Raw genomic sequence first — 27,018 nt, 5'->3', positions numbered from 1 at the left:
TTTCCTCAACCTTCCATTATCCAAATGGAAATGTTTATTGCGGTTATCAAGGCTCTGTTATTCTGAGTATATGGTGTGTGTGTATAGTATAGCAGGAGTAGGAGGGTAGCAGGTGGTGATACAGATAGTGTTTTCATTCACAGATCTCCAGATCAAGAGGAAACACATCCAAACCAATGTAGAGAATTGTGTGTTTCACCTGATCCTAATGTTCCATCTTGATGCTGGGACTTTAGGGCTGGGTTCACTAGGGAGAAGAAGAATATGTTTTGTGGTAAAGACAGCAATTCAAATCTTTGGTTGAATAGAAGGGCAGATCTGACATTGATGTTGTTTGTCCAAATATTTTTTTTTCCTTTGCCTTTTGATCATATGGTAGGATTGTACCTCCTGGTTCCTTCATAGGTAGGTGGAAGGGTGTGGCTTATTCTGGGCAATTAGCTGTGAGCCTAGGTGGCATATAATTTCTGGCCAGAGCATCTGAGTAACTGATACAAGGTAAGAGATCTTACAGAGTTCTCTATTACAGTGTCCAGCAAAGTTCAGAATAGAGGCTGCTCTGTCAGCTGAATCCTAGAGTGGGGTAACAGAGAATAGAACCTCCAAATCAACTCAATGGACAATGAAGTTAGAAGCCAATCTTTGGGGGCGCCTGGGTAGCTCAGTTGGTTGCATCTGAGTTTGGCTCAGGTCATGATCTCAGGGTCCTGGGATCAAGCCCTGTGTAGAGTTTCATGCTACCCTCTGTGTAGGGTTTCCCTTTATGTGTGACCCTCCCCTCACTTGTGCACATGTGTGCACTCTAATAAATAAAATCTTAAAAATCAGTCTTTGTCCTGATGATTAAGGGAAACCATTAATATCACCGAACATCTATCTGAGTCAGAGCAAGCTTATACATCAACTAGTTCCAGTTCCTTCTATAAATGATAAAAGTGAGGTCTAGTAGTTAGGACTTGTCTAATCACACAGTAACCATATGTTAGAAAAATCTGTTGGAAACATTACCCTCATGTAATTCTAAATTACAATGGGATTCATGCTCTTCATCTCTAAACACAACTCTGGGACAAACTGAATTAGAAACATATAAATTAACAATAGGCCAACCCAGCCTTTCATTCAACAAAAAATGAAGGCACTAAAAGTTCCGCTGCTAAAGGTACCTGGGAGCTAAGAGTCATATAGTAAAGATTAGTCAAATAATCACATAAATGAAATGGAAGTTTATAACTAATTTCTAAAAAAAGATATATTATGGGAGCATGTAACAGATCTATCCCAGTGTATGGATACCTCAGGAAGTGACCTGGATCTGAGATTTGAGGGATCTGTGGGAGATTACTAAACCAACTTGTAGAGAAATAATGAGTCAGTACATGGCAATAAATGAAAAATGATCCTGTGGATGGAGGGACCTGGAAAGCTTTCAAGGAACTAAAAGAAGGCAGGGGCCAGATTATATAAAGGCCTAATATATAAGCCACTTTAAGAGCAATGGGAACTCTTTATAGGTTTTCAGCAGGAAGTAACACAACAAGATTTCAGTTTGCAAAGAACCATTGGTTTTGTTAATACTGGGGAAGGCAGTAATTGCAGTCTTGGGAAGACTTGTTAGGAAGGTACTAAAATCTTAGCAAGAGATGACAGTACTTTGAATTAAGGAAGTGGCAATGGAGATAACGTGAACTACCTAAGAATTTTTTATTCAGGGTACTGTAAGCTCTTGCTAGCCTATCTGAACTTTCACCCTGATTCTCTAATTTCTCCACTGTAATTCACAGTAAATCTGAATGCATTAAACTGAGTGAAAGGACAGCATAACACCAAGATGTTATGGGTAACATACCTGTATCATAAAGATGCCTCACCAACAGGCCCCAGCAATATGGTTAGAAGATGCACACATACTATGAAAAGAGTGGTCATCTTGTTTCATGCCACTTCATAAAGTAAACATTAGATTATATTTCATTATTTCCCAACTGATAAGGCAGGGTATTTAGTGAAAACTCTGACAAATTACAGATGCTTTTTATTCAAACTTAAGATTTATTCCAGGCAGGATTTAAGGTAGCTGTGTGGAAATAAAGGGACATTATAGTTATTTAATTGGTTTCTTCCTACTGATAAAAAATATTACAAATCTTTAAGAAATAAGAATTCTAGATATGAACAAGAATTGAGGTTCAACTGAAAAATTTTATATGAAAAAATCAAATCCTAAAAATGTAAAGACCATGGAAAATGTTAATCCTATGAAGCATTTCTTTACTCTGTCCCAAAGAAAATGTTTCATCACTACAAGGGTTAGGAAGAATTTCCAAAGTCTATTTTACAAAATCACAAAAGTTCAGACAAAAAAAAAAAAAGAAAAGAAAAAAAGGTATTCAATAGATGTTTTTACATAGTGCACAGAAAAACTCAAGACAAAAGAATATATTTGTGTGTAGCTGGTTCTATGATATGCTCTTATTTTAATGGAATTGCACTGCAAAAGAAAAACTCACCAAAGGCAAAAAATTCATACAGAATTCTCATATACAGTTCAAGATGTCACTATGGTTTGGAAAAGGAAATTTCAAAGGGAATAAAGTGATACTTGCAACCAAAATCTTGGTTTTCAAAAAACACTTTCAGATCAGAGAAAAGGCATTTCAATGTAAACACCTAAATTAGAGTAAAATGATTGATTTTGATCTTAAATGATTTTACTTAGATTTACTTCAAATAGGGGAAGAAAGAGGACTTTTCAGGAATTTAATGTTAGAAGTTAGTTCCCACAGTTTTATTAGATTCTGAGTGATAAACTACTCAAAGTAAAAATAGAGATTTCTGATCTTTACAAGGACTTGAAAAGACTGCCTTAGATTACAGTTTATCATATGAATTACAAACCCCTTGAAAGAAATGACATGTCTATAGACCCCATAATATTTATCGTTATACTTTGTAAGTGTAAGTTTACAAATAGTTGATAAATCAATATAATATAAATTAAGCACTTTTCAGTGCCATGCTTTACAAAACATACTTTTGGCAAGGTCATGACATTTTCTCTGGCTTAAAATTCTGGCATAATTATTAGAATGTCTCATGTCCTTCCTAATCTTACAAAAATTATACCTTAAACCCTAACCCTTCATTAGCCTCACTCCAAAAGCTCAAAGGCAGTTAAAATAGGTTTCTAATTACCATTTTAGAACACACCAAAAAATCATCAAATACCTAGATTTTCTCAGAACACTTACACATTAAGAAACATTTGTGACAGAACAATGTTAAAAGATACAACTCCGTTTCTGCTTTCAAAGGGGTTTCAGAATAAGAAATAATCAAACACATTAATTTATTTTCTAGAAGTTCAGGTTTTGTATGACAAGGCTTGAGAAGGCACGTCAAGAAAGGCTTCATAAAAGTTGATAGCAAACAGGAGTTTGTTGAGTGAATCCATGGAAAAGAGGGACAGTGTAAACAAAGGCAGAGGTGAGCAACTGAGAGAACATTAAGTACAATATGTAGTTCAGTTTATTGAGCAGAGGGCTTGTGGTAGCATACAGCAGAGATGACAGGTATAGCACTTAAAAAAAAAAAGATTTTATTTATTCGTGGAAGACCCACAGAGAGAGGCAGAGACATAGGCAGAGGGAGAAGCAGGCTCCCCATGGAGAGCCCAATGCTGGGCTCAATCTTTGGACCCCAGGATCACACCCTCAGCCAAAGGCAGATGCTCAACTACTGAGCCACACAGGTGCCTGAAGGTATAGCACTTCTAAGACTAGGTTATAAAAGATGCAGCTTCTGTGAACACACTCTTTCTATTGCATCATTTGCTAATGGGAAGCCAGATGTCAGGTTGTTAGGACAAACAGGCAGTAAATGGAGAGGCACATGTGATGAGGAACAGAAGACTCCAGCCAACATAAGCCAGGAAGCAAACTACCCAGTTGTGATGACTGCAACCCTGAACAGCTTTCTGCAGACACTGAGCCAGAATCACCCAATAAAGCTACTCCCAGATTCCTGATCCTGAGAAAAGGTAGATCAGATTGTTTGTTTTAAGCTGCCAGGGTTTGAATAAGCAGTTACGTAGCCATAGATAATCACCACACATGTTGGTACTGAGTCCTTACTGTATAACAAAAATCTAAAATGTGGGAATGGCTTTGGAACTAGACCATGACCTTCAAGGACAGTATTAGTGAAGAAACTGTTAATAAACGCTTCATGGTGTTGGATGGATGAGGGCAGAAAAAAAGGCAGATGTCAGAGGAAGGGGCAGAAAGTTTGGTAACACTGTTACCCTTAGTTATGTGAAAAGTGGAAAATTTACCTAATCAACTGGGTGATTTAGCTATGGAGATTTTTTTTTTTTTAAAGATTTTATTTATTCCTGCGAGAGAGAGAGAGAGAGAGAGAGAGAGAGAGAGAGAGAGGCAGAGACACAGGCAGAGGGAGAAGCAGGCTCCATGCAGGAAGTCCGATGTGGGACTCCATCCCGGGACTCTAGGATCACGCCCTGCGCCGAAGGCAGGGGCTAAACCGCTGAGCCACCCAGGGATTCCCCAGCTATGGAGATTTTAAACCAAGAGCTGAAAGCGCTGCCTTGTTTTTTCTGCTTTATGCAGTCAAAAAGTGACAAAAACTAAATTAAATGAAGAAATGTTAAAGAAGAGCCCCGAGTTGATGGTTTTGAAAATGTGCAGTCTCTCCCGGACGCAAACACTAAAATTTAAAAAAGGACTCCGAGCCAAGATCAAATCCAGAGCACTAACAGAAAAACACTGTCTAAAACTAAATGGAAGGAGGGACTATACAATCTTTTGTTAAAATCTAAGAAAGATCAGACTGTGCCGGACAAAAGACCTGGTAAAGAAAATTATTCACTTCAGAATCTCTCAGACAATAAGTTTTTTTTTTTTTTTTTTTTTTAAGAGGCTTAAGGGTGTGGTCTCTCAGCAGCCTTTCATGTAGTAAAAGGTTTATCCTAAAGATCCCTATGGGTGTGGTATTCAACTAATGAAATAGACCCCAATAACATACATAGAACACCCACAAAGTTTTTAAAAGAATTACATATTCTGAAACACTGTCAGCTTGAACTAAAAGAGACAAGAGACAATACAAAATGAAAAAAGGTCTTCAGAGTCCCAAAATGTTGGCAGGAAACAAGCTAAGAAAACTCCGTAACAAACACGTTTTACCTTTCAGGAAAAAGAAAGGGTGAGTAGAGGGCAGAACCAAATGCCCAAAGGGCAAAGCTGAGAGCTTTATGTTAATTATACTCAGGAACTGACTTTCGACCAAGGAACTACCATAATTTATATGACTGGATTTCAAAAATGCTTTGGACGGGGAACTCCAAATTATGCCTACCACCCCTCACCTTCTGCCTCCTGATTTGAATGGGGGAATGCTTTATAGGATTATCCTAAGCCTTACCCAGTATTGTATATTCTGTAGAAGAGGGAGCGGGCAGATAATTCTCTTTAGCTTAACAGGTTGAGAGAAATTAGAGAAGTTGTACTTAAGTAACTACATATGAGAAGCATCAACCTATCTGAAACCAATTTGGATGAGATTCTGGACTATGAGCTGATACTATAAATGGGATGAGACCTGTGGGGGCTTTGAAAGAGAGTCAGAGTATTCTGCATGTGGCTACTGTGTATCCAGCCTCCAATGATTCCCCATCTCCTGGCATCCACAGCCTTGTGTGGTCCCTCCTACATTTACCAGACTTGGTTTGTATGACCAATAAATAGCATATCACAGAAATGATCATATATAACTTCCAAATTTAAGTCATAAAAGACTGTTTCTTTTATGCTCTCTCATTTGTGATCTTTTTCTTTTGGGTCACTGCCTTTGAGGTAAACCTGCTGCTATATTGTGAGGACAATGAGACAGCAACGGAGAAGTTCATGAACAAAGGCCTCCAGTTAAGGAATTGAGGTTTGCTAACAACTATGTGAGGGAGCTTGGAAGTGAAATTCTCCAGACTCAGTCATGCCTTTAGAAGACTGCAGTCCTAGCCAAGAGCTTTAATGGGACATTATGAAAGACCCTAGGCCAGGATCAGTCAGAAGCTGCTTAGATTCCTAACCCTCAGAAAATGTGTAAGATAATAAGTGTTTGCTGTTTTAAGCTGCTAAGTGTAGGAGTGATTTATTATGCAACAATAAATAAATAATACAGAATTTAAGGAGAGGAAAAGAAAAAACTGGATAATAGAGGTCAGATGACCAGGGCCCAAGAAACCCAATTAAAAGTTTTGTACTTGGGATCCCTGGGTGGCGCAGCGGTTTAGCGCCTGCCTTTGGCCCAGGGCGTGATCCTGGAGACCCGGGATCGAATCCCACGTCGGGCTCCTGGTGCATGGAGCCTGCTTCTCCCTCTGCCTATGTCTCTGCCTCTCTCTCTCTCTCTCTCTCTGTGTGTGTGACTATCATAAATAAATAAAAATTAAAAAAAAAAATGGGTCCCTGGGTGGCGCAGCGGTTTGGTGCCTGCCTTTGGCCCAGGGCGTGATCCTGGAGACCTGGGATCGAGTCCCACGTCGGGCTCCCAGTGCATGGAGCCTGCTTCTCCCTCTGCCTGTGTCTCTGCCTCTCTCTCTCTCTCTGTGTGACTATCATAAATAAAAATTAAAAAAAAAAAAAAAAAAGTTTTGTACTTTATTCTATCAGAAAAACGAACAACTTATGGATTTTAGATATCAAAGCGACAACCAGATTCAAATTTTAAAAAGATTGTCCTGACAACTTTGAGAGGTGGTTATAAACTTGAAAACCAGAGTAAGGAGACCAATGAAGAAGCAATTATCAAACTTTAGGAATACAAGAGCATCCTATCCTTCTACAAGGAATTCTCACATTCGAATGTGTAGATTTATGTGAAGGAACAGCCTTAAAAACTAAAAATCACTGAAGTGTACAAGACCTGTTAAAAAGTGCAGAAAACTTTTTTCACCTGATGAATTCTTCGAAATGTATTTTATACATCATAGCATCCACTAGGAAACCAAACGTGTTTAAGCTGAAAAGACAATCCACTTAGTTGACATACTTGTCTACTTAAGGCTACATTCTTTGATACTCTGCTTAGTATTTCACATCCTATTATACACAACCATATGTGTATCAAAATTGGTACTATCAAAATACTCCATAACAAAAAACATTTGTTATAATGGAAATTTGTTGAAATTTTTTAAAAACAATCTAAAGAACACATTCTATCCTTCAAGGACTAAAAATGAAAGTAAAATAAATAAGTTAAAAGATCTGAGCACTTACTATATGTAAGGCATCATGCTATAAATAACATAAGATCTCAATTATACCAGACTTAGGGTTAATTGCATAACCAGAACTTTAACTACAGCTCTATTCTGTAGTTCATGTTTTGAGCCAAGTTGAGTTGACGTTTTCAACCCTATCAGACTCAATGCTCCTTCTTTTCAAAGTCCTTCACTATTCTGCCTTACACATTTTAAAAATATTCAAACCAAAACCCTAATTGCAAAACAAAGGAGAAATAAAAGGAAAGTAATTTATAATATATATTTCAACATGTAAATGCTTGTATGTACCTCGGAGACAAAATGAGGCAATCACAGATGCTACATGTCTACAAATCATTGTGAATGTAACAGTATAAAAAGAACTTTATGCTTTATGTCTGTTGACTCAAATACCACAAATGATGTTGATGAAGTTATTTCCAAAATGGTAACAACCCCTACAAAAGTTCTAAACAGAATACAGTATACTATAAACATAACTTTTAAATGCTCTGGAAAACCAAAATATTCATCTGACTGGTCTTATTGTAGTATTTACTTAATGTAATGGTCTGAAACTGAACCTACAATTTCTCTGAGTTATGCCTGTATCTAACTGCAGGAGTGATAGATACTCCTTGGAATTCATCAGGCAGCCAGTTTCTACCTACTGGGGATGCCCTTCTTTCAGGCTATCACACCATATTTAGCCGCAGGAATGGCTTCATACAGTTCAGATTATCAACTAGGAAGGTTTCTTGAACAGTTTGTGCATCTGAAGTTAGCCTGATAAACCTCTCTTTACCAACAGAGCCCAAGATTTAACAGCATTCCCTGGCTTCTGACCTCAGTATTACCTAATATGACCCAACCTTCCACCCTTCTCTGCCTTCCTAAACTCTTCTGCTCTGTTCTCTAGCATAGAGATTTATCAGTAAACTCTTCATACAAGTTTCAACTTCTTTCCATTGTTCCCTCAGCTTCTTGTCCTAACTGAAGCCTGGCAGTGTCTTCCAGAAATAGTACTCCCTGTAGCCCTTTCAAGCCCTTTCAAGCAGAAGCTGTTTATTTTCCCATGTCCTACATACTTATGGGTGCGTTAACTATTCATCTTCCTTGTTTCCCACTGCCAATCTCATACTATTCCTACTTTGCTATCCTTCCAAAAATCATAACCCCTGAGAAATTCATACCATCACACTTCCCAAGACTGACATACACACTTTCTTGGTTAAGTCACAGAGCTCCCAGTCTTCCTCTCAACTACTAATACACTTCTGCCATCATGACCTTCTCACCCACATTCATCTTTTCCTCCATCCCACCTCAGCCACCACTCCTGTGATTATAATCTAGCTCTTGCCTTCACTGGTAACTGTGCCACCACCTCTGACATCTAAAATCAAGCATCTCACTTTTTAACCACCACCCTCTCCTTAGTTTCACCTATTCTAGTACTTCTCTCCCACAGAGCCTTTTATTTCAATGACTCCTACCACTTCCCCTTCCTTCTTCCCTGCCTATCCAGTCTAGATTCCATGGTCTATCATGATAATCTACCTCACAACTTTTCATGCTCTTATGCCTCTCTTCTTCCTCTGTTACTTGCTGGGCAAATCTTAAACCTAGAAAAACTCCTATGGTATTCCTACTTGGTGCTTGAACCCAAGGTTAATGCTTACATTCAACTGCTCAAGTGAGCTGACTGGTCTCACTTTAAATGATACAAACATTGAGCCCTCAGCTAGTCCTTCAATTACATCATTTTCTAGTAAGTTAGCTTCCCCACACATACCTTCGTCTCTCTTAAGGTCCCCTCCCTCACTCTGAGGTGATGACCTCACCTCATACCTCACAGAGAAAACAGAATCGTAGGATAAATTACCTCATTCTCCCACTGCCAATTCTAACAATCCATCTGCATTTCCCCTCCCATATCTGCCTTCTTACTTTTAAAGAGGAAGAAGTATCTCTGGTCTAATTAGTGAGGAACTCCCTCTGTGAAATTGATCCAGGAGAGACAGTTTGAAGGAAATAGTTTTTAAAAACAAAGTGCTAAGCAGATGAGGGGATAGGATTATTTTATCCTTTTAACAACATCATTCCAACCTTTACACTAAGTCTAATAACTATTTTAACATTTTTGTCTACTGATTCTGTTACCTGGTCCTTTTCTGTTTTTTTTTTTTTTTTTTTTTCCTTAGTTGGTGGTTGTATTTTCCAGCTTCTTTGCATGACTGGTAATTTTTTAATTGGATGTCAAACATTAAGTTTTATATTGTTGGACCTTTTAGTATTCCTTTGAACATTCTTGGGCTTTATTCTGGGACACAATGAAGTTACTTGAAATGAGTCTGATCCTTTTGAGAATGGTGTTTCATCTTTGTTAGGCTGTATCCAGAACAGTCTTCAACTCTAATTGGGGCCTACTACTAAGGAAGTAACTCTTTTGAGAACTTTTTATCTGACACCTCGTGTTTTAGGATGTCTTTCTGCTATGGCTAGTGATGACACAACATATTCCTAGCCCTCTGTGAGCTCCCAGAACCGTTCTTCTTATTTCATTCCAATTGCTTTTAATCCCAACCTCTGATCAGTCTTTAGCCACACCAAAAGCATCTCTAGAGCTCTGTGCATGTCTGATATCCTGCCCTGAAGTCATTTCAGCCTCTCCAAACTGAATTTTCTCTCTTCAACTCGAAGAAGCTGTCAGAGTCTGTTTGGGATCTCCCCTACCTATGCTTGCAGCCTGGAAACTCTCTATGTAGATACGGGAGAAACTGAGGACTGGCTTTGGTTCCCTTGTTTTTTTTGTCCTACCCTTCCTTTGTGTCTGCAGGAAATCTGTGACTCAATTTTTAAAAATTAATTCATTTACTTTAGAGAGAAAGAAAGGGAGAACACATGTGCATGCACGAGGAGGGGCAGAAGGAGGAGGGGAGAGAGAATCTCGAGCAGACTCTGGAGCCTGATGTGGAACTTATCTCATGATCCTGAGATCATGACCTGAGTTGAAATCAAGAGTCAGACATTTAACCAACTGAACCACCCAGGCACCCCATTGTAATTCATTTTTTAAAGAGGTCATTTGTTGATCCCCCCAGCCTACTCCTGCCACTGTCCTATTTTTTTTTTTTTCTGCTGCTTTTCATAGCAGAACCATTACAAAAAGCTGTCTCTACTTGCTATGACTCCTTTGTTTCTTCCATTTTCACTGGGCTTTCCTTCCCATTACTCCACTAATATAGGCCAATAGCACACATCTAATCAAACAATCGCTTTTCCCTTACTCATCTTCGGTGGACATAGTTAACCAATGTCCTTTTTTGAGACACTTTGAGTCTTGTTTTCTTCCTACTTCTCTATCAGCTACTCCTCTAGCTGAGCCCCAAGGCACAGCTTTAAAAACCAGCTACCAGGGGGACCTGGGTGGCTCAGTGGGTGAGTGTCTGCCTTTGGCTCAGGTAATGATCCCAGGGTCCTGGGGTCAAATCCTGCATTGGGCTCCCCACAGGGAGCCTACTTCTCCTTCTGTTTGTATCTCTCATGAGTAAATAAATGAAATCTAAAAATTTTTAAAAATTAAAACCATCTATCTCCCAAAGACTTTCAAGTTTACAGCACCAACCCATGACTTCTAAATTTTACAGTTCTAGTACAGACTGCTCTAAACACACTACATTCTCTTACATACCCAGTTAAATATGGACAAGAAGCACTTCAAACCAAACACACCCATTCTTTCTATATCTTCCTCCTCCAATTATCCCTATCTTAGTCAGTGGCCCAATCATTTATCTATCCAGGTGCTCAAGAAAAATGAAGAGTTAATCCTTGATTCTTTCTCTCCGTCTAGTACATTCAGATTTACCAGCAAGTTTTGCTGGTTCTACCTTTAAAACATGCCTCAAATCCATCCATTTCTCTTCATCTCCACTACCACCACCCCAGTCAGAGTCACCATCAATTCATTCTTGCCAATATGGCTCATTCTCCCACATGCTGGCAAAAATAATATCAAAAAGACACAATTCTTAACATGTCACTTCTTCTGTCTCCTTCTATAATGGCTGACTTCATTTCAAAACAATCCAAACTTCCTGTAGTAGCCTATAATGCCTTACCAGATAGGGACCCCTGACTATCCCAGTCCTCATCTCATACCACCCTGTTCTTTTTTCACTTTGCCCTTATCATCCTTATCATATTGGCCTTCTATGCCTACCTCAGGCTCTCTGCATCTATGGGTCTCCTTGGAATGTTCTTCATCAGATCTTCACAGGGTTGGCTCATTCCCACCATTCAAGTTTCAGATCCAAAGTTTCTTAACCATCTATACAAAGAGAACTCCACCTTCCTCCTTTACCTGAAATTATCTTGTTCCACTGCCACATAAGAGTTGTATTTTTTACTTTTATTTGCCTTCTGGGTTTTTTGTTTTTTGGTTTTGGTTTGTTTTCCCATTAGACTTCATTCAATTAAACAAATATTGAACACTTACTACATACCAGGCATTATTTTGGGTGCCAAGAACACTTAAATAAAGCTAGATAAAAGTTCCTGCCCCAATAGAGCCTATATTCTAGAATCTAAGATCCATTAAAAGAGGAACCCTGTTTGTTCAGTGTTATATCCACAGGTCCTTGCCTCCAAGCAAATGCACAAGTATTTGCTACCAAAGTGAATGAAAATGGATTTATCTCCATTTTCTTAGTCTTTGCACAACACACCTCAAATATCTCCATTATCAATTAGAATAATGATCAAATTCTTGCTTTAGACTTCGAAACAGCCATATTTATATTCTGTTTCCCTTCAGCCTCCATTACATTACAGTAAAACACAAATTTGCAACCATCACTACAAAACCATTCTGGCTGAAATTTCAAATTCTCATAACAATAAAAGCATTGTGACTACAGCACCCATTTATATTCTTTAAATACTTTAGAACCTGTGAACCTTCCTAGACTAAACCAAAACCAATTATCTATGCACCCAGACTACCTTTATTTCTGTTTAAATTATGTTTATATAATACGCAAATGAAATCATTAACTAATTCAAGATTGAATGACTATTCTAATAGTCACATAAAGTAAATCTGGAAACAAATTTATTGGCAACAAAATATGCTCATTACAACAGGAAATTATCATAGCCTTAACTTCCATTTTGCAGTTAGAAAACCCAGGTGAGAGGGAGCATGTATGCACACACTCAACTGTCAGAACTTGGATGAAAATGTGAGTCATAGATTGATTTTCCCAATTATTACCTAAATTTAAGGACACATTTTCCACAACCATATACAATTCTATAAGGAAAAAGAACACATCCAACACATTCGTTATCAGATAAACACAAATACAAGGGATGATGTAAATATAGCAGTTTTTCAGAACCAAGAAAAAGGCCATTCTAAAAAAAAAAAAAAAAGCCATTCTAAACAATCAATTAGCATTTGGTAATAACAAAAGTCACCTATACACCATTTTTTTTTTTCCTATACACCATTTTTACATACCCTGCCTTATTCACTCCTTGGAGCTATTTCAGAGTAGGGTCAGAAGATGGAAGACATGTTAAGAAACTGAAGTTCACTCAGTAAGGTTAAGTGATTTGTCAAAGGCCATAAAAAGCAAACTACATTTTCTCAAAGAATATACAACTGCTGGGACACCTGGGTGGCTCAGTGGTTGAGCATCTGTCTTTGGCTCAGGTCATGATCCTGGGGTCTTGGGATCAAGTCACACATCGGACTCCCCGCAGGGAGTCTGCTTCTCCCTCTCCCTATGTCTTTGCCTCTGTGTGTCTCTCATGAATAAATAAAATCTTAAAAAAAAAAAAAAAAACACAACTGCTACTTGTGATTCCACAATTATGAAAATAATTCATCTCAGTATATACCAAGATTTGAAACTGTATTAAGTCATCCACAGATGTTTTATTTATTTTTAAAGAAGATAGAAGTTTATTGAATACACTGCAAAGCAGCAGCAGGCAGGACAGCAGAGAAGAGGCTGTCTGCCCATCCATGAGGATGTTTTAAACCTCACATTATCTTTGCCTCTGGATTCACTCCAAGGCCGTGTCCTATTTCTTCAGCAAGAATTTGCTATACTGAAATAAATTCAAAGAAAATGATTTACTTTAATAATCAGTCACAAAATTCAGCAAACTATGTCACCATGTATAACTGAAGCCGAACGAACTTTTCAAAGATAACTTCCGTAACAACAAATAATTGAAGAAGAGTTATTTCTTTTGAAGAACTGATTATACCCCATTCATCACAGCTACAGCTCAAATAATGGGTTATAGATTTAACTGCAACATGTTTTTGTTTTCATCTACCTACTACCGGGATGCTAGTAGTTGAAATTCATTTCATATATATTTAAAAGAACAAAGTTGGGTCTCCATTATGTTTAAAAATGCTATAACATAATTGCTCAAAATCACTACCTATAATCATAGGTTTTAAGTAACATAAACTTGAAAGACTTGCCATAATTTATAAATGTGCTGAAGCTTGAAGTAACTGAACGTAGTTCTAGCAACTTATTGAAAACATTTGAATAATTTCTCATTGATTTTCCAATAAATTGATAAATTCTTACAAAAAAGGGTATTATAAAATACTAATGTAAATCACACTGTAGGGATTCAAAAGTTTACTTTAAAAAGTAAAAGACATACTCTAAAATCCCTGTCTTTAGAAGTATTTCATATTTTCATACCACCTTTTCACTTGGGAATTCACAATTCACTTTATTCCCAAATTACAAAATAAAATTCTCATTCCCTCCTTTGTTATCTTAAACAGCAGAATTACAACTCTACCATCGTTCATTCCATGGTATTACTGCTCCTTTTAAAAAGCTATCTACTGCTTTAAACTTACTATTTTTACCAACTGCTGATAACAAATACCCCTAGCTTTTCAGGAAAATTAAATCATAGAGTCAGATTCCACATCTTACTGTATACAAACAGAACTCTTGTCATTAGCTACGTATGTACAGAGACACAAGTATCTTTCGTCTGTTTAACTTTACCACTACCGTACACCATGAGATCGTAAAATGCAAAATAGAAAACTAAAATGTTGTTTTTAGGAGTGTTGATTTTCATATTCAATCTAGCCACAAATTCATAGTCATGTAAACACAGGTTATTACCGTTTACAAAACTTAAGCTACCCTACATTTAGATAGTCCCTTTAATTAAGTACTGTTGATTAAGAGAAAGAAATGGTAGTTGAGGACAAAATACATTAGAGACCACAAAGCATCCACAAAACATGATTAGATACGTAAGCCTGTTTTTATTACTTTTGTTTTATAAGAAAATGAAATGTAAGTACAAATGGTACCAATCCAAAATTTTACATATCAAATAGTACACTGAAATAAGAGCTCTTTAGGCACCTAGAAACTATAGTTTTCAAGAGGTTCCTTTTGCAGTTAAGAGTACTCAGTCTCTTTAGGAGTTGCCTATTAGTTTTCAATTGTCCTTCTCCTAGTAATAAGTCTACGTAATTATACTGACAAAACCAAAGTAAGTTCATTTGAAATTTCTAGGAGAGTAAGTAGTGCTTAACTTTGAGCTTTCTTCTCTACCTCATTACCAATGTTTTGAGAAATGGATGAAAAATGTGAACTTTTCTCCTAGAAAAATACATCATCACAAAATTTTATACACATATTGTGGTAATTCACTACTTCCAGGATTATTTCCATGTAATCCTTAGAACCTCAGCTTAGAAACTTCTACTCAAAAATATCTTGGTAGGGAGCGGCACTTGGCTGGCTCAGTCAGTAGAGTACGTGACTTGATCTTGGGATCATAATTTCAAGCCCCATGGTGGGTGTAAAGTTTACTTAAAAATCACTAAAAAAATTAAATAGATCTTGGCAGGATGGAAGCTAAATTTGACTACTCCTTCTCAATTATCTTGGGTTTTACATAGACTTTTTGCCACTTAATGAAAAAAAAAAAAAGACCCTCAATTTCGAATTCTTTTCTAATTATAAAATTTGTTTGCAAAAATTAAACTTTGCTCCTACTGTAATTGAGACTTCACATATTTTTCTTCACTTCCAAGACAGAAGGGAGAAATCTAGATTAATTTTATAACTACAAATTACAAGGTCTAGGGCAGCCCTGGTGGCGCAGCGGTTTGGCGCCGCCTGCAGCCTGGGGTGTGATCCTGGAGACCGGGCATCAAATCCCACATCCGGCTCCCTGCATGGAGCCTGCTTCTCCCTCTCCCTGTGTCTCTGCCTCTCTCTCTGTGTCTATGAATAAATAAATAAAATCTTAAAAAAAAAAAATTACAAGGACTAAAAGCTCTTAGTTTATAAAATTTTAAAGGAAAAAAAGATTCTTGGTTTCTTTCAAAAAGTGAGAAACTTTTAAGTTGATCATTTAAATTTTTTTTATAAAATAGGAAAATGAGACTCTTAAGTCTTGAAAAGGTAGTGCTTACTTTTCCTATCAGAGATATATATTTCCAAATTTCCCTCTAATTAAAAACAAAAACCTGTCCACTTTATAAATGGTCCTTAACTGGGGTTTAATAATATTGCATACAGGACCAATAATGAAAGGTGGCAGTTTTAAAAGAGAAAAAAAGCAGGTGTATGAGACCATTTTCTCTGGTGAGAGAGAACCCTACTAAACAAGGTGTTGGATTGTAAAGGCTAGACCCTACTTCTAACAGTGTCAAAGGTGGCTATGTAAGGTAATATCAATGCGATATCCTTAACATGTCAATGACATCACCTATCCTGCTAAAACCAGACTAGGTACCAGGAGTAGAAAGATTAACTCTCCACTCATAACGGAGCCATAACATCCTAAATATCCCAATGAAAACGTTATACACAACAGGAACTAGGTAGCTCCAATTTATCATTACTTTAAAACCAGTATTTCCCGAATGCCTTTCCTAAAGGGTAAGTATCCATAAAGGAAATTATAATTTAATGTAAAGCTCCGATTTTAACCAACACAAATCAATTTTAATAAAAACATCAATAGTACTGACATCTTGGAAAAGTGATGTTTTCAATTAAAGGTGAAGCTGTGGCACTAAACTCAGTATTTGAACGTTCCCTAACTTCAAAGATCTCAAATTTAAGATTATAATTTTAATAAAAGTGTTCAAGTATTATAATGATGCAACATCTGCCCTCCTAACTTGCTTAAACTTTTGTCTTTTTTAACCCCCAAAGGGATTCATACATCTCATTTTGGAGCTGACAGTCTATTGATTTTTATTTGGAAAATTACTTCTAGGGGGCCTGGGTGACCCTTGACATCAGCTCAGCTCTTGATCTCAGGGTCATGAGTTTAAGCCCCATGTTGGGCTCCACCATGGGCATGAAGCCTACTTAACAAAGTTATTTTTTGAATTAACAAGTTACAATGTATTACAGTGTACCCATTCAAACATCAAATCCCTAAACATCTAACACTCAGTCAAATCCTTCAATTTATTATAATCTGGAGTTATTTTTCAATCGTACTACAATAATAAAAAATAACTTTCTAAAATTGAGCTAAGTCATTTTTGGGCAGGGAACTGAGGATTTCTACTTAAAGTTGTTTCTTAAAAATTAAGAGGCATGCCTAATTCGGTGTGTTCAGCTTACATTATTAAAATTGCTTACATGGGAGTACATTAATAACTTCTATTTTCTTAGTGTGAAAATCTAGAATTTGTTATTCGCCATAGAAACAAAATATGTTAACGATTACCAGATACAGTTCACATGACAATTTTGCAGATACATTCTGATCATGAATGCTCTTAATCAGGTGGTGTATACAAAACTATCCTCATTTAAATCTGTCCCATTTTTCATGATCAACACACCATTCTACTTTTTCTAAACTAGACCCTCAATTCAGGCTCTAGGTCACTCTGACCTAAGAGACACCATAAATATCAATCAAAGGCAAAAGTTTGTTTTAACCATTTGTCATTTTAAGAAGTATATCATGCTTCAGCAAATTATCAAAAAGTTTTGTTTTTCTAAGGTTAGGTCAGAATTCAACTACCCTTACTTAAATTTAGTCTGTATTTTTAGTATCATGTAACATGCTACTTTCAATATTGTGAATTATTTGGCCTACTACTTACTACTACTGACAGCATGAACCGCAGGACTGGAGAGAGAGCAGTCGTTTCCCTGGTACTGTTTACATTCTTCTATTAAATTCAGAATCTATTCCTGAGGTCTATGTTGCACTGATCATAGTTGCAGTTGCATGTAAAGTGAAACAAATCCTAACTAGATGATGGTAAAGAAGTCTGAAGAAAAAAAAAAAAAAAAGAAATCCCTCATGTCCCTCAGAAAGAGAGACTCCACGTGTTACTAATGATAGGCACTGCAGTATAAAACGTCAAAATTATTTCTGTGAACAAAAACTATCTGTAAAATCTAACAAGTATCGATACTTCAGTTGAGCTCAGCTCTGATTTCAGGCTGTAGCTCTTGGGACTGTCCAAATAGTCACAGAGGCAAGACTTAACTACCTGTCTAAAGTGTACTGTAGTGCTACCCTGTTTTTATCAAAGGCTCTCCCCACCTTCCTCGGCTGCAAAACAAGAACTAGAAATTAAATTCCAAAGCAGTATAACACCAACACCCCAACTTGAAAATATCATCTGTAAAACTTATCAACTGAAACAAAAATAAAACCAAAAGACAAGATTCTGCAGTCACAAGTACTTTAATTTTTAAAAACAAATCACGTATTTAAAAATAAACAAATGGCACCAGTCTACTCTGAAGTTGATACAAGTAAAAATAAATTAAGAGGTTCTGTCTCAGAGCTAAGTGCTGAGAAGCCAGGACCACACCAGACAATCTCTACTACATACTTATCACTTAGCTAATCTCTGTAAAGTTAGATTCAGCACACTACCCTCAACAGTAACATTCAACTGTCACAGCTATTTTACTTTAAAAGGTTAAATAACCCAAACCGTTTAAACAGCTTTATTTTCAAAAATCAACATTACAAAGCATAATTTCTACATTTGAAATTCTTACAGTACCAAGTAGAAGTATTACAGTACAATTTTCCACAAGATTGTAGCACACAAATCCAGGACTCCTTCACTTCCTTCCACTGTCAGTACCCTGGCACCCTGTTTAAGTGGCTGCACCTGAAAACCAAGGTATGCGATTCCTTGGGGTTAGGAGCCGTCAAGCATCTGGGGGTGAGAGGAAGAGTCTATTACCCCTGGGTCTGAACCCGGTTTCCACGACACGGTAAAGCCGCCACGGTGGTAAAATGTCAATGAGCTGCCAACAGTCAATACTGGAGCCCCCCGCCCCGACAGGCATGGCCAGCGCTCACACTTCTAAACGCACTAACTTTAGTTCGGTATCGACCAGGAAGGACCCCCTCTCGAAATCTAGGTCTATAACGTCTTAAATCGGGTCTTTTCTTCCCCTATGTCGAGAAACCAGAAAGAAGGCGAACTGACACTTTATTATTTTTTTTTTTAAAAAGGCAATAATACAGTTCCAGGCTTTAGAAGACCTACGCACCCCAAGAGGAGCCTGCAACAGAGTCTCCCGAGATGGAAGGAAAAATTCAGGGACGGTTTATCAGCCTCCGACTAACCGGACTCGGGGAGGAAGGAGGGCAGACTCCCAGACAGAGACTACAGAAAGCCAGGGTCCTCCCCTCCGACAGTCAGGCGTCCCGGCGCACACCCGGGACCCCCGGCATGCTGCTGCGGGGCGAGGGACCCCCGGACCTAGAGCTCGGAGCCCGGCTATCTACACCACCTGCCCCCGGAGCCTGGAACCCGCGCTCCCCAGCGCCGGCCGCGCGCGCGCGCGCGCGGAGGCCCAGGCGGCCCTGGAACGCCACCCAGCGGCCTGCGGAGGGGCTGCAGGCGGGCGCACCGCGGCTCCCGGCTCCCGCACCCCCACCGCCGCCCAGCCCGCTCCCCTCTCCGGATGCACAAGGCCCAGCCCAACAACTAACACCACAAAATGGCTGCCGGCAGCTCCGTCACGTGACCCCTTTGTGCCTTTCGGGCTCCCGAACTCCGCGGGACCCGGGGACAAGCGGCCGGGATCGGCGGGTGGCCTTCGAGGGGGCCCCGCCGGGCCGCAGCGGCCGGGGGTCGAGGCCGGGGGCGAGCGGGGGGAGGCCCGGCCGGCGACCGGAGTCGGCGGCGAGGAGAAGATGGCGGCCATTTTGTGAGGGTCTGCTGCTCCGCCGCCGCCGCAGGCAGCAGAGGGAGCGGGGCCTGGCGCCGGGTCGGACAGGGGAGTTAACACGTACCGACTCCTCTTCCTTCTCCATTCCGGTGGGCATCTGCGGCACGGCCCGGTTTATCGAGGCGTATTCGTGCAGGTCGGGCAGATCCTCACAGCGGAACACCGGCAGCGGCTTCGAGGCGTCTAGCGCCCGCGCCCGAAACGACAGTTTACTCATCTCAGGCGCAGCAGATACCTCTCCGCTCTGGGGAAACGGCCCCGGCCAGCGGGATCATGGAGAACCGGGGGTTCGGTCCCCACTCGCCTGCCGCTGCCGGGGACTTGAGGGGCGGAGCGCGGGGCCCGCCGTCCGGGCACTCACAGCCGCCGGGAGGGTGGGAGGCTGTGCCGCTCCGCGCCTCGCTCGCTCGCTCTCTTCAATACGCCATGGCCAACATGGCGGACATTAAAACTCCACTGTGCGCTCTTCAGCCAACCCCAGCCATTCCCCACACTGCATCGCGCAGCGGCGCGGGCACGCGGGGGGGGGGGGGGAGCGCGGGCTCGAGGCCGGCGCCGGCACGGAGCGCGCGTCCCGCCAACCCCCGGCGCCCGCCGGCCTCGCCGCCCGCCGCCCGCCGCCCGCCGCTCCCTCTCGGCGCTCGCGGCCCCCGCCCTCTGCGGCCCGCAGGCAGGCGGACGGGCGTTCGGGCCTCCGTTCCCTCCCTCCTCCCCGGTGCCCCGGTCCGACAGGCGGAGGTGCAGGCAAACCACCCGCACCGGCACGCCGGCCGAGCGAGGGGCCGCGGCGGGACCACTGCGGGCGCTGCCTCAGCCCCGGGCACCTGTCACCCCGAGCGGCCGGCGGGGGCGGGGAGACGCCGAGGCCGCGGCGCCCTCGGGGGTCAGCGGGCGCGCCCCCCGGGCGGACCCGCTGGGGGAACGCAGGTCTTCAAGGGGAAGATGCAAACGACGGTAGGGGCAGGATGCCACTTGGGGCGAACTTTCACAGCGATGATCTTTACGTCTAATGAGGCTCTGGGTTGTCTCTGACGGGCTCCTTGCTCGGTTCCCATCTCTCGGGCTCCATGGAAGCGGGAGGCAGCCTACTCTGCTCCAAAGTAGGTGTGGGGTTTGTTTTTGTTTTTAATCTTGCATTTTATCTACCTAGATTCGCTCTTTTATTGTAACCGAAGCAAAAGGAGTTATTATCGGACCCTGTCACCGTAAGGGAAAAAAATGTAAAGACCTACTTCAAAATGTTAGAGTCAATTAGTTATATGTACCTTACAATTTTGTGTTTGTTTTCTGGAAGAAAATGCTGCTTCAACAGAGCCATGGGTTCACACTTAGCATTTGTCCTCTGAAAAACTTTATAAAATTGAATCATACAAAGACCTGTAGTGCTTCTGCCAAAAAAAAAAAAATAAAAAAAAAAAAAGCGGGGGGGGGGGGTTGAAACTGTAATATTATTATAAGAGGTTTAGATGGATGTGGTTTGTATAACACATGAAAATTGGTATCTAGAAAGGTCTTTCCGTGAGATATTTTAAAAATCTAGAAAGACCGTTGGGGTGGGTTTCACAGGCTTGCCAACAAGTACTCAAACATTCACTGAGATACAGAAATGGTTTATTAGTCTGCTTTTCCCCTTGGGGGCTACAGAGTAAAAATAATCACTATTCTGAAATACTGGGTTAGATAGGAACTGTTCCTGGCTTCAAGCACATACATAGGCAGACTTCTACCTTTCAGGTTACCATGTGGGCAGAAGACACTGAGTGCGTAGATCACAGTTCTAAAAAATTACCCTAGAACTCTAACAGTGGCAACTAACCTCTGTGAGGCCGAGCGACTTTCATCTACATTTCCTATACTAAGTAAGACTGCATTTATTCAATAAACATACATTTGGTGAATCCTCCTGGCCTTCTAAGTATGCTGCTGATTACCTGTCACCCACGGAACTCGTGGAAAAGGACCTAGAGATGACCACGGCCACATGTGAAGCTTAATGATGGAAGTGCAGGCCATTGTGAGAAGAGGCAGGAGTGGCACCCAGTCCACACGCAGTGACTCTTACGAAAGCATTCAAGGAAGGTTTTCTGGAGATGATATCTGAGTCAAATTGTGTAGGATATATAGGAGTTAACCTTGTCAAAAAATGCAGTGAAGAAAAGTATATTCAGCGAGGGAAGCAGCAGGTGCAAAGGCAGCCACGAGAGCCCATGTCAAATTATGGGAGCCTCAAAATTGCCAACCATACTGTGACTAGACGCCTCTTTAGGCAGGTTTAAGAGTTCCAACTCAATATTATATTGTAGTCCTCTCCAGCGTACAATGCTAGATTTCTGAAAATCCTACAAGTAGACTTCTGTTGGCTTTACAAAAGACTTCATAAAGTCTTTACAGACTTTATAGACTAAGACTTTATAGAACAAACTAGGGTCTTAAGTTATGAGTGAACCACCAAGGGAACAAATATATGTATTTTTAAGCGGCATTAAAATAACAGCTTATGGGGTTATTTTTCTACATCCCTACTAGCACTGTACAAATCAGGTCCTTGTTCTCTAGAAATTCTAGAATCATACTCCATGGCAAGTTTGGAGAGATGCTTACAGGTTAAGCTTGCCTTTTTGCAAATAATATGCCTGCTGAGTGACATTTTTCAGACTCCCAGTCCTACTGGTTCCCTAAGGACCCAAAGGCTGGAATCCCAAACCTCATACTGAATTCACTTCCCTCCCCACTAAGGGTCAGGAGTACATCAGGTTTAAATGTAGGGAATACAAGAAAGATTGTGATAAAGGGATACCCAGTTAACCAAATGACCAGTACAAGGCAGTATGGTGAAGGATAGTGCTATGAAGTTCAGAAGAAAAAGGCAGTTCCAGCAGCACTGATCATGGAGGGGATAGCATGTGATTTGGTTGTGAAGGATAACATACTCCAGTTGGCAATGGCAATGAACTAGTAGAAGATAGAGTATTGATGGGAAAAAGAAACTGTGAGAACAAAACAGTGAGAGGAGGCAAACCTAGCTGGTATGTGAAGGTAAGGAGGTTTATTTGGCCAGAGTTCGGTAGGAGACTCCAATAACAAACCAGGTAAGGGTAAAACAGGTAAGAACTTGGGTTGAGGGAGTAGGAGCAGAAAGTTAAAGAGATAAAAGTTTTAATCGTCATTATGATTACTCAAAATATCATCATGCTGAAATATGCTTCATTTCAATTTATACTGAATACAGAACTTTTGCTGAAAACACAACAAAGAATGTGTGAAATGCAACTGTTCTGGCACTGCAGTTTGCTATATATAATAAACCTGAAATACGGTTCTGAATTTTAGTTCATGGCCAATATGTGTCTGAGTCTTATTATTTATTCTTGGAAATTGTACCCAGGATTCATTTCCTTATTTCCATTCCCATCATCTTAACCATAGTCCCAGCTCTCATCACTTCCTGTCTAGAAGCGACCTACAATCCAATTCATCCTTTGTTCATGCATTCTTTCAATAAACTGATATTAACCACCTACTTTACAGAAAGCTGCAGGTACTCTCATAATGGCTAGTGGTGACCCGTAGTAGCTGGAAGAAGCTTGGTTTCATGGGGATATGAGGAACAACAGGGGTTCATAATGCATGCCACAAAATCAGTGTGCCTAAATCCCCATTCCATATGTATCCTCCCTTACCCAAGTCACTTATTTATATCTGCTCTTTATTTTGCCCATTAGAAAAAGCCAATTTTTTATTATTTTATTTTATTTTATTTCTTTTTTGGTATGGTTGCTAGGGCCTCAAAACTTTGTCCAACCTCGTTTCCTGCTATTGCCTAAAACAAACTCTTCACTCTGGCTGCTAAGTCTCATCACCATCTTTAGAAATCATCAAGCAGGTCTTTCCTGCCTCTGGATTTTCTTTCTTTTCTTTCTTTCTTTTCTTTCCTTCTTTCTTTTCTTTCTTTCTTTCTTATAGTCACACAGAGAGAGAGAGAGAGGCAGAGACACAGGCAGAGGGAGAAGCAGGCTCCATACACCGGGAGCCCGACGTGGGATTTGATCCCGGGTCTCCAGGATCGCGCCCTGGGCCAAAGGCAGGCACCAAACCGCTGCGCCACCCAGGGATCCTGTGCCTCTGGATTTTCATTCATTCCTTTCTCTCTATTCTCCCTGTCTGGCTTCAGATTGACCATATATTTCTAGCTACTGAAATGCCACCTCACAGGAAAGTTTGGAAGATTCAATAAAACAATCCATGTAAATCCATGGTCTCTGACCCACAGTAAACCTTCAGTAGTTGTAAACTGTTATTATCCTTCAATATCTAATTCAAATATCATGTCCTCCATGAAATTCTGACTACTTAATTACTCTGGGTTCTAATTTCCTAATCGGAAGAGTGAGTGAGTGGTTAGGCGAGTTCAAAATCATTCTTAAACCTACACCATTCTTTCTCATCTCTGAACTCCTATTACACTTTCAATCAGTAAGAATAATAACCACCATTTACTATGTGCCAGGCAATGCAGAAGTACATTTTAAATGCATTATCTCATTTAATTTTTATTGAGTTCTATGAGATCTTTCCTGTGAGAGAGGCTGCAAGACCTGCCTGTGGTCACACAAGGCTGGTGAGCAGCAAAGCTGAGGCTGAAATCCCTGATGTCTGATTCCAGAGTGAAGCACACATAACCAGATTATAAAGTGAAGTGAGGAGTGAACTAGAAGTGAGGAAAAAGAGATGTTGAATATGGCCTACCCTTTCAAGAGGCTTGGCAATGAAGGGAGGAGAGGCAGAGTCAAAGGGGTAGCTATCTGGGTCACAGATTTTGTTGTTTCTGAAGGGGGGAAAGATGTGGCCATGTTTGTATACTGAAAGCAAATGTAAGTGGATTAACTTTAGACATTCCTCTGCGTTCCTCTGAGGCAGGAAGGAAGGAGGGCAAGAAATAGTGATCCAAAGGATAGTGATCCAAAGAAGTTAAACTCTCTTTGATGGGACAATAAGATTTAAAAAATCATGATGCCAGTTCTGCTCGCAAGAATCTAGATTCTCCATTCCTTTAAGTATTCAACAAATATTGATTGCAGGTTTACTAAGAACTAGGTAAAAAAAAAAAAACAAAAAAAAACTAGGTAAAGCAGTTTGTGCTGCAGAACAATGATAAATAAGACATGATCCCTATAGCCTCGCAGAGCTAGTAATAAAGTGAGATATTGCCTTTACATTTAATTGGGAAAATATGAAATTCATTTTTTTAAAATGTGTGAATGGATAATCTCAACATGAGACAGTGATACAGTGCCATAATGGAAAGCATTGTGCAAAAGCACTAAAGACTGACAATACATTTTCACTTCAAGTTATCATTTTTAACTGCTTTTTATTTTCATGATAAGCTATATATAATGAAATGGCACCAAAGAATTCTTCCAATATAAAATGTAGGAAAATTAAAAACTGGAAACTCACTCATGTGTTTCCCCCCACCCCTGGAAATATATAACTGCAATATATTTAATACAGTGTCGAAGAAACAATACCTGAACTAATTTATTTACAGAGTTGATTTATACATGGAATTCTGTACACAATATTTAAGGTCTAGCTTTGATATATTCAGAATATAACCAGAAATAATTTATCTCTACCTTAAAAGAATAAAGAACAAGTTATTAATCTTAGAAAACTGTAGCAGGATGGATTTAAAGTTATTTCATTTCACCTTCATCCCCAATACAAACTTTAACCAAAATAAAAAAAAAAAAAGGAAAAAAAAAAAAAACAAATTGGGCTTGTTTGAGAATGAATTAGAATATTTTTAATAATTCATAAAGTGGTGCCAGCAGTATTGAAATTTAAAACTTAAAGATAATAAAATATATCTTATTGTGTAATTTAAAATACTAAATTTAAACAAAATCTACCTTGATCACAGCAAGAATTTTGCCAGAATTTAGACCACACCCCCTAGAAACAAAAAAGGTGATTAACCATTAACCATTTTTAGGACTTGGGTTCCTTAATTCCCAGGTCCCATACATCATCTGGTCTCCCCCTCCTCCCAATTGTGGTAGGCAGTTGATGAGGCCTCTATGGCATCATGTTAACAAGGATACTACTAGGCTACCTGATGCATGATGCCGTTGGATGCATAAGTGGGAGTCATAAATGGGAAATCATTTGAAACTTGAACAATAACAACCTAGTAACTTTACAGGAATGTCATGCATTCCACAATTAATTTGCCAGAAAAACAAAAGTCCATCTTAGAAAACAAGGAAAGAGGTGCCTGGGTGGCTCAGTCGGTTTAGGGTCTGCCTTGGGCTCAGGTCGTGATCCTGGGGTCCCCAGATCCAGTTCACATGGGAGGGAGGCAGCCTGCTTCTCCCTCTGCCCCTCACCCTGCTCATGCTCTCTCTCTTTTTCTCTCTCTCCCTCAAATAAATAAATAAAATCTTTTTTTTAATAAATAAAATCTTTAAAAAGAATGAAAAGAAAACAAGGAAAATTGAAGAACTAAAGATAAATATTTAAAAAAATATTTGGTAGTACTTATATAAACTGAATTTTGTTGAATTACTATTAACCCGTTTAATCCAATGACTGGCACTAATTGACAGACTGCTGTGTATATCCCAGGTGTGTGTTAGTGCAAGGTTGTAAGGGGCAAGGGCATAAATATGAGAGTTGGGAGAGAGACCAGAGGAGGGGGCCAAGGGGGGAGGAGAGGGAGGGAACGGGAAGGTAGGATAACCTTTGGTGCCTTACAGTCTGAGCACATAAAATATACTATACCTTGAGCATTAGTTTTACTAAGCAACATATACAAATCAGTATGGGATAAATGGTACATGGGATGAAGAAATGAAACTTGGAGAAACTAGAAAAACTGTTAATGAAGTAGAAATTTGTGTTGGAACGCTTAAGACAAAATTATTAGTGTGTGGTAGACAAAAAAAGATTGACAGGGAAGAAGGCTTTCAAGAGAGACTTTTGTGAGTTACTATTGCTTCTATGACCCAAGGAAAGAGATCATTTTCCTTTTGAAACTCAGGGCCCAGAATTATCTTCTCTATTACCTAGGACGTTAGTATTAGTGAAATTAAAGTTTCACTTTGACTCTATTCTTCTTTATGATACCGTGAGTAACCATTGTGCCAGTTACTTAGATAAGCACCCTAAATCCAGTTTCTCCTCTCTTCCAAAATAGGAAGGGAAAGTGAGTGATTTCAGCCCCAAGGAGTAAGATTATAGGTGTGAAGAATGATTCATGGAGTGAGAAGAGAAGGACATGGAGGACAGAGCTGGAGGAACACCAACATCTAGGAGACAGCAAAGGAACAGGAGCCAGGAAGAGAATGGAGATGCAGGGACGCAAGGCTGGGAGAATGAGGTCAATAATATTTCAAGGAGAACCAAAGGGGTCAATAAGGAGGACCACAAAGAGGGAGGTGATCACTGGAGATGATAGCAAGCACGACTTCT

General features: G+C 39.9%; 1 protein-coding gene across 6 annotated transcripts in view; it reads right to left on the bottom strand.

The window, feature by feature from the left end:
* Nucleotides 1-27,018, bottom strand: part of EPC1 (enhancer of polycomb homolog 1) — a 94,450-nt gene that overhangs the window by 49,631 nt on the left and 17,801 nt on the right. For 3 of the 6 annotated variants that reach the window (XR_005355199.1, XM_038529868.1, XM_038529871.1), the window contains exon 1: nt 19,607-19,759. The exons of 1 other annotated variant lie outside the window; for it this stretch is intronic. Coding sequence is in view for 3 of the 5 variants with exons in the window: in XM_038529868.1 (XP_038385796.1) it covers nt 19,607-19,759 (153 nt within the window). In the remaining 2 variants the exon portion in view is untranslated. Of the gene's footprint in view, nt 1-9,080; nt 9,138-19,606; nt 20,040-27,018 lie in introns of those variants that run through there. 2 more of the 6 variants (XM_038529867.1, XM_038529870.1) reach the window with 2 other exon arrangements.

The sequence above is a fragment of the Canis lupus genome, chromosome 2, assembly GCF_011100685.1.
Source record: "Canis lupus familiaris isolate Mischka breed German Shepherd chromosome 2, alternate assembly UU_Cfam_GSD_1.0, whole genome shotgun sequence".
Taxonomy (NCBI): domain Eukaryota; kingdom Metazoa; phylum Chordata; class Mammalia; order Carnivora; family Canidae; genus Canis; species Canis lupus.
Note: the sequence above shows the minus strand (reverse complement) of the source record. Positions and strands in the feature narration are given on the sequence as shown.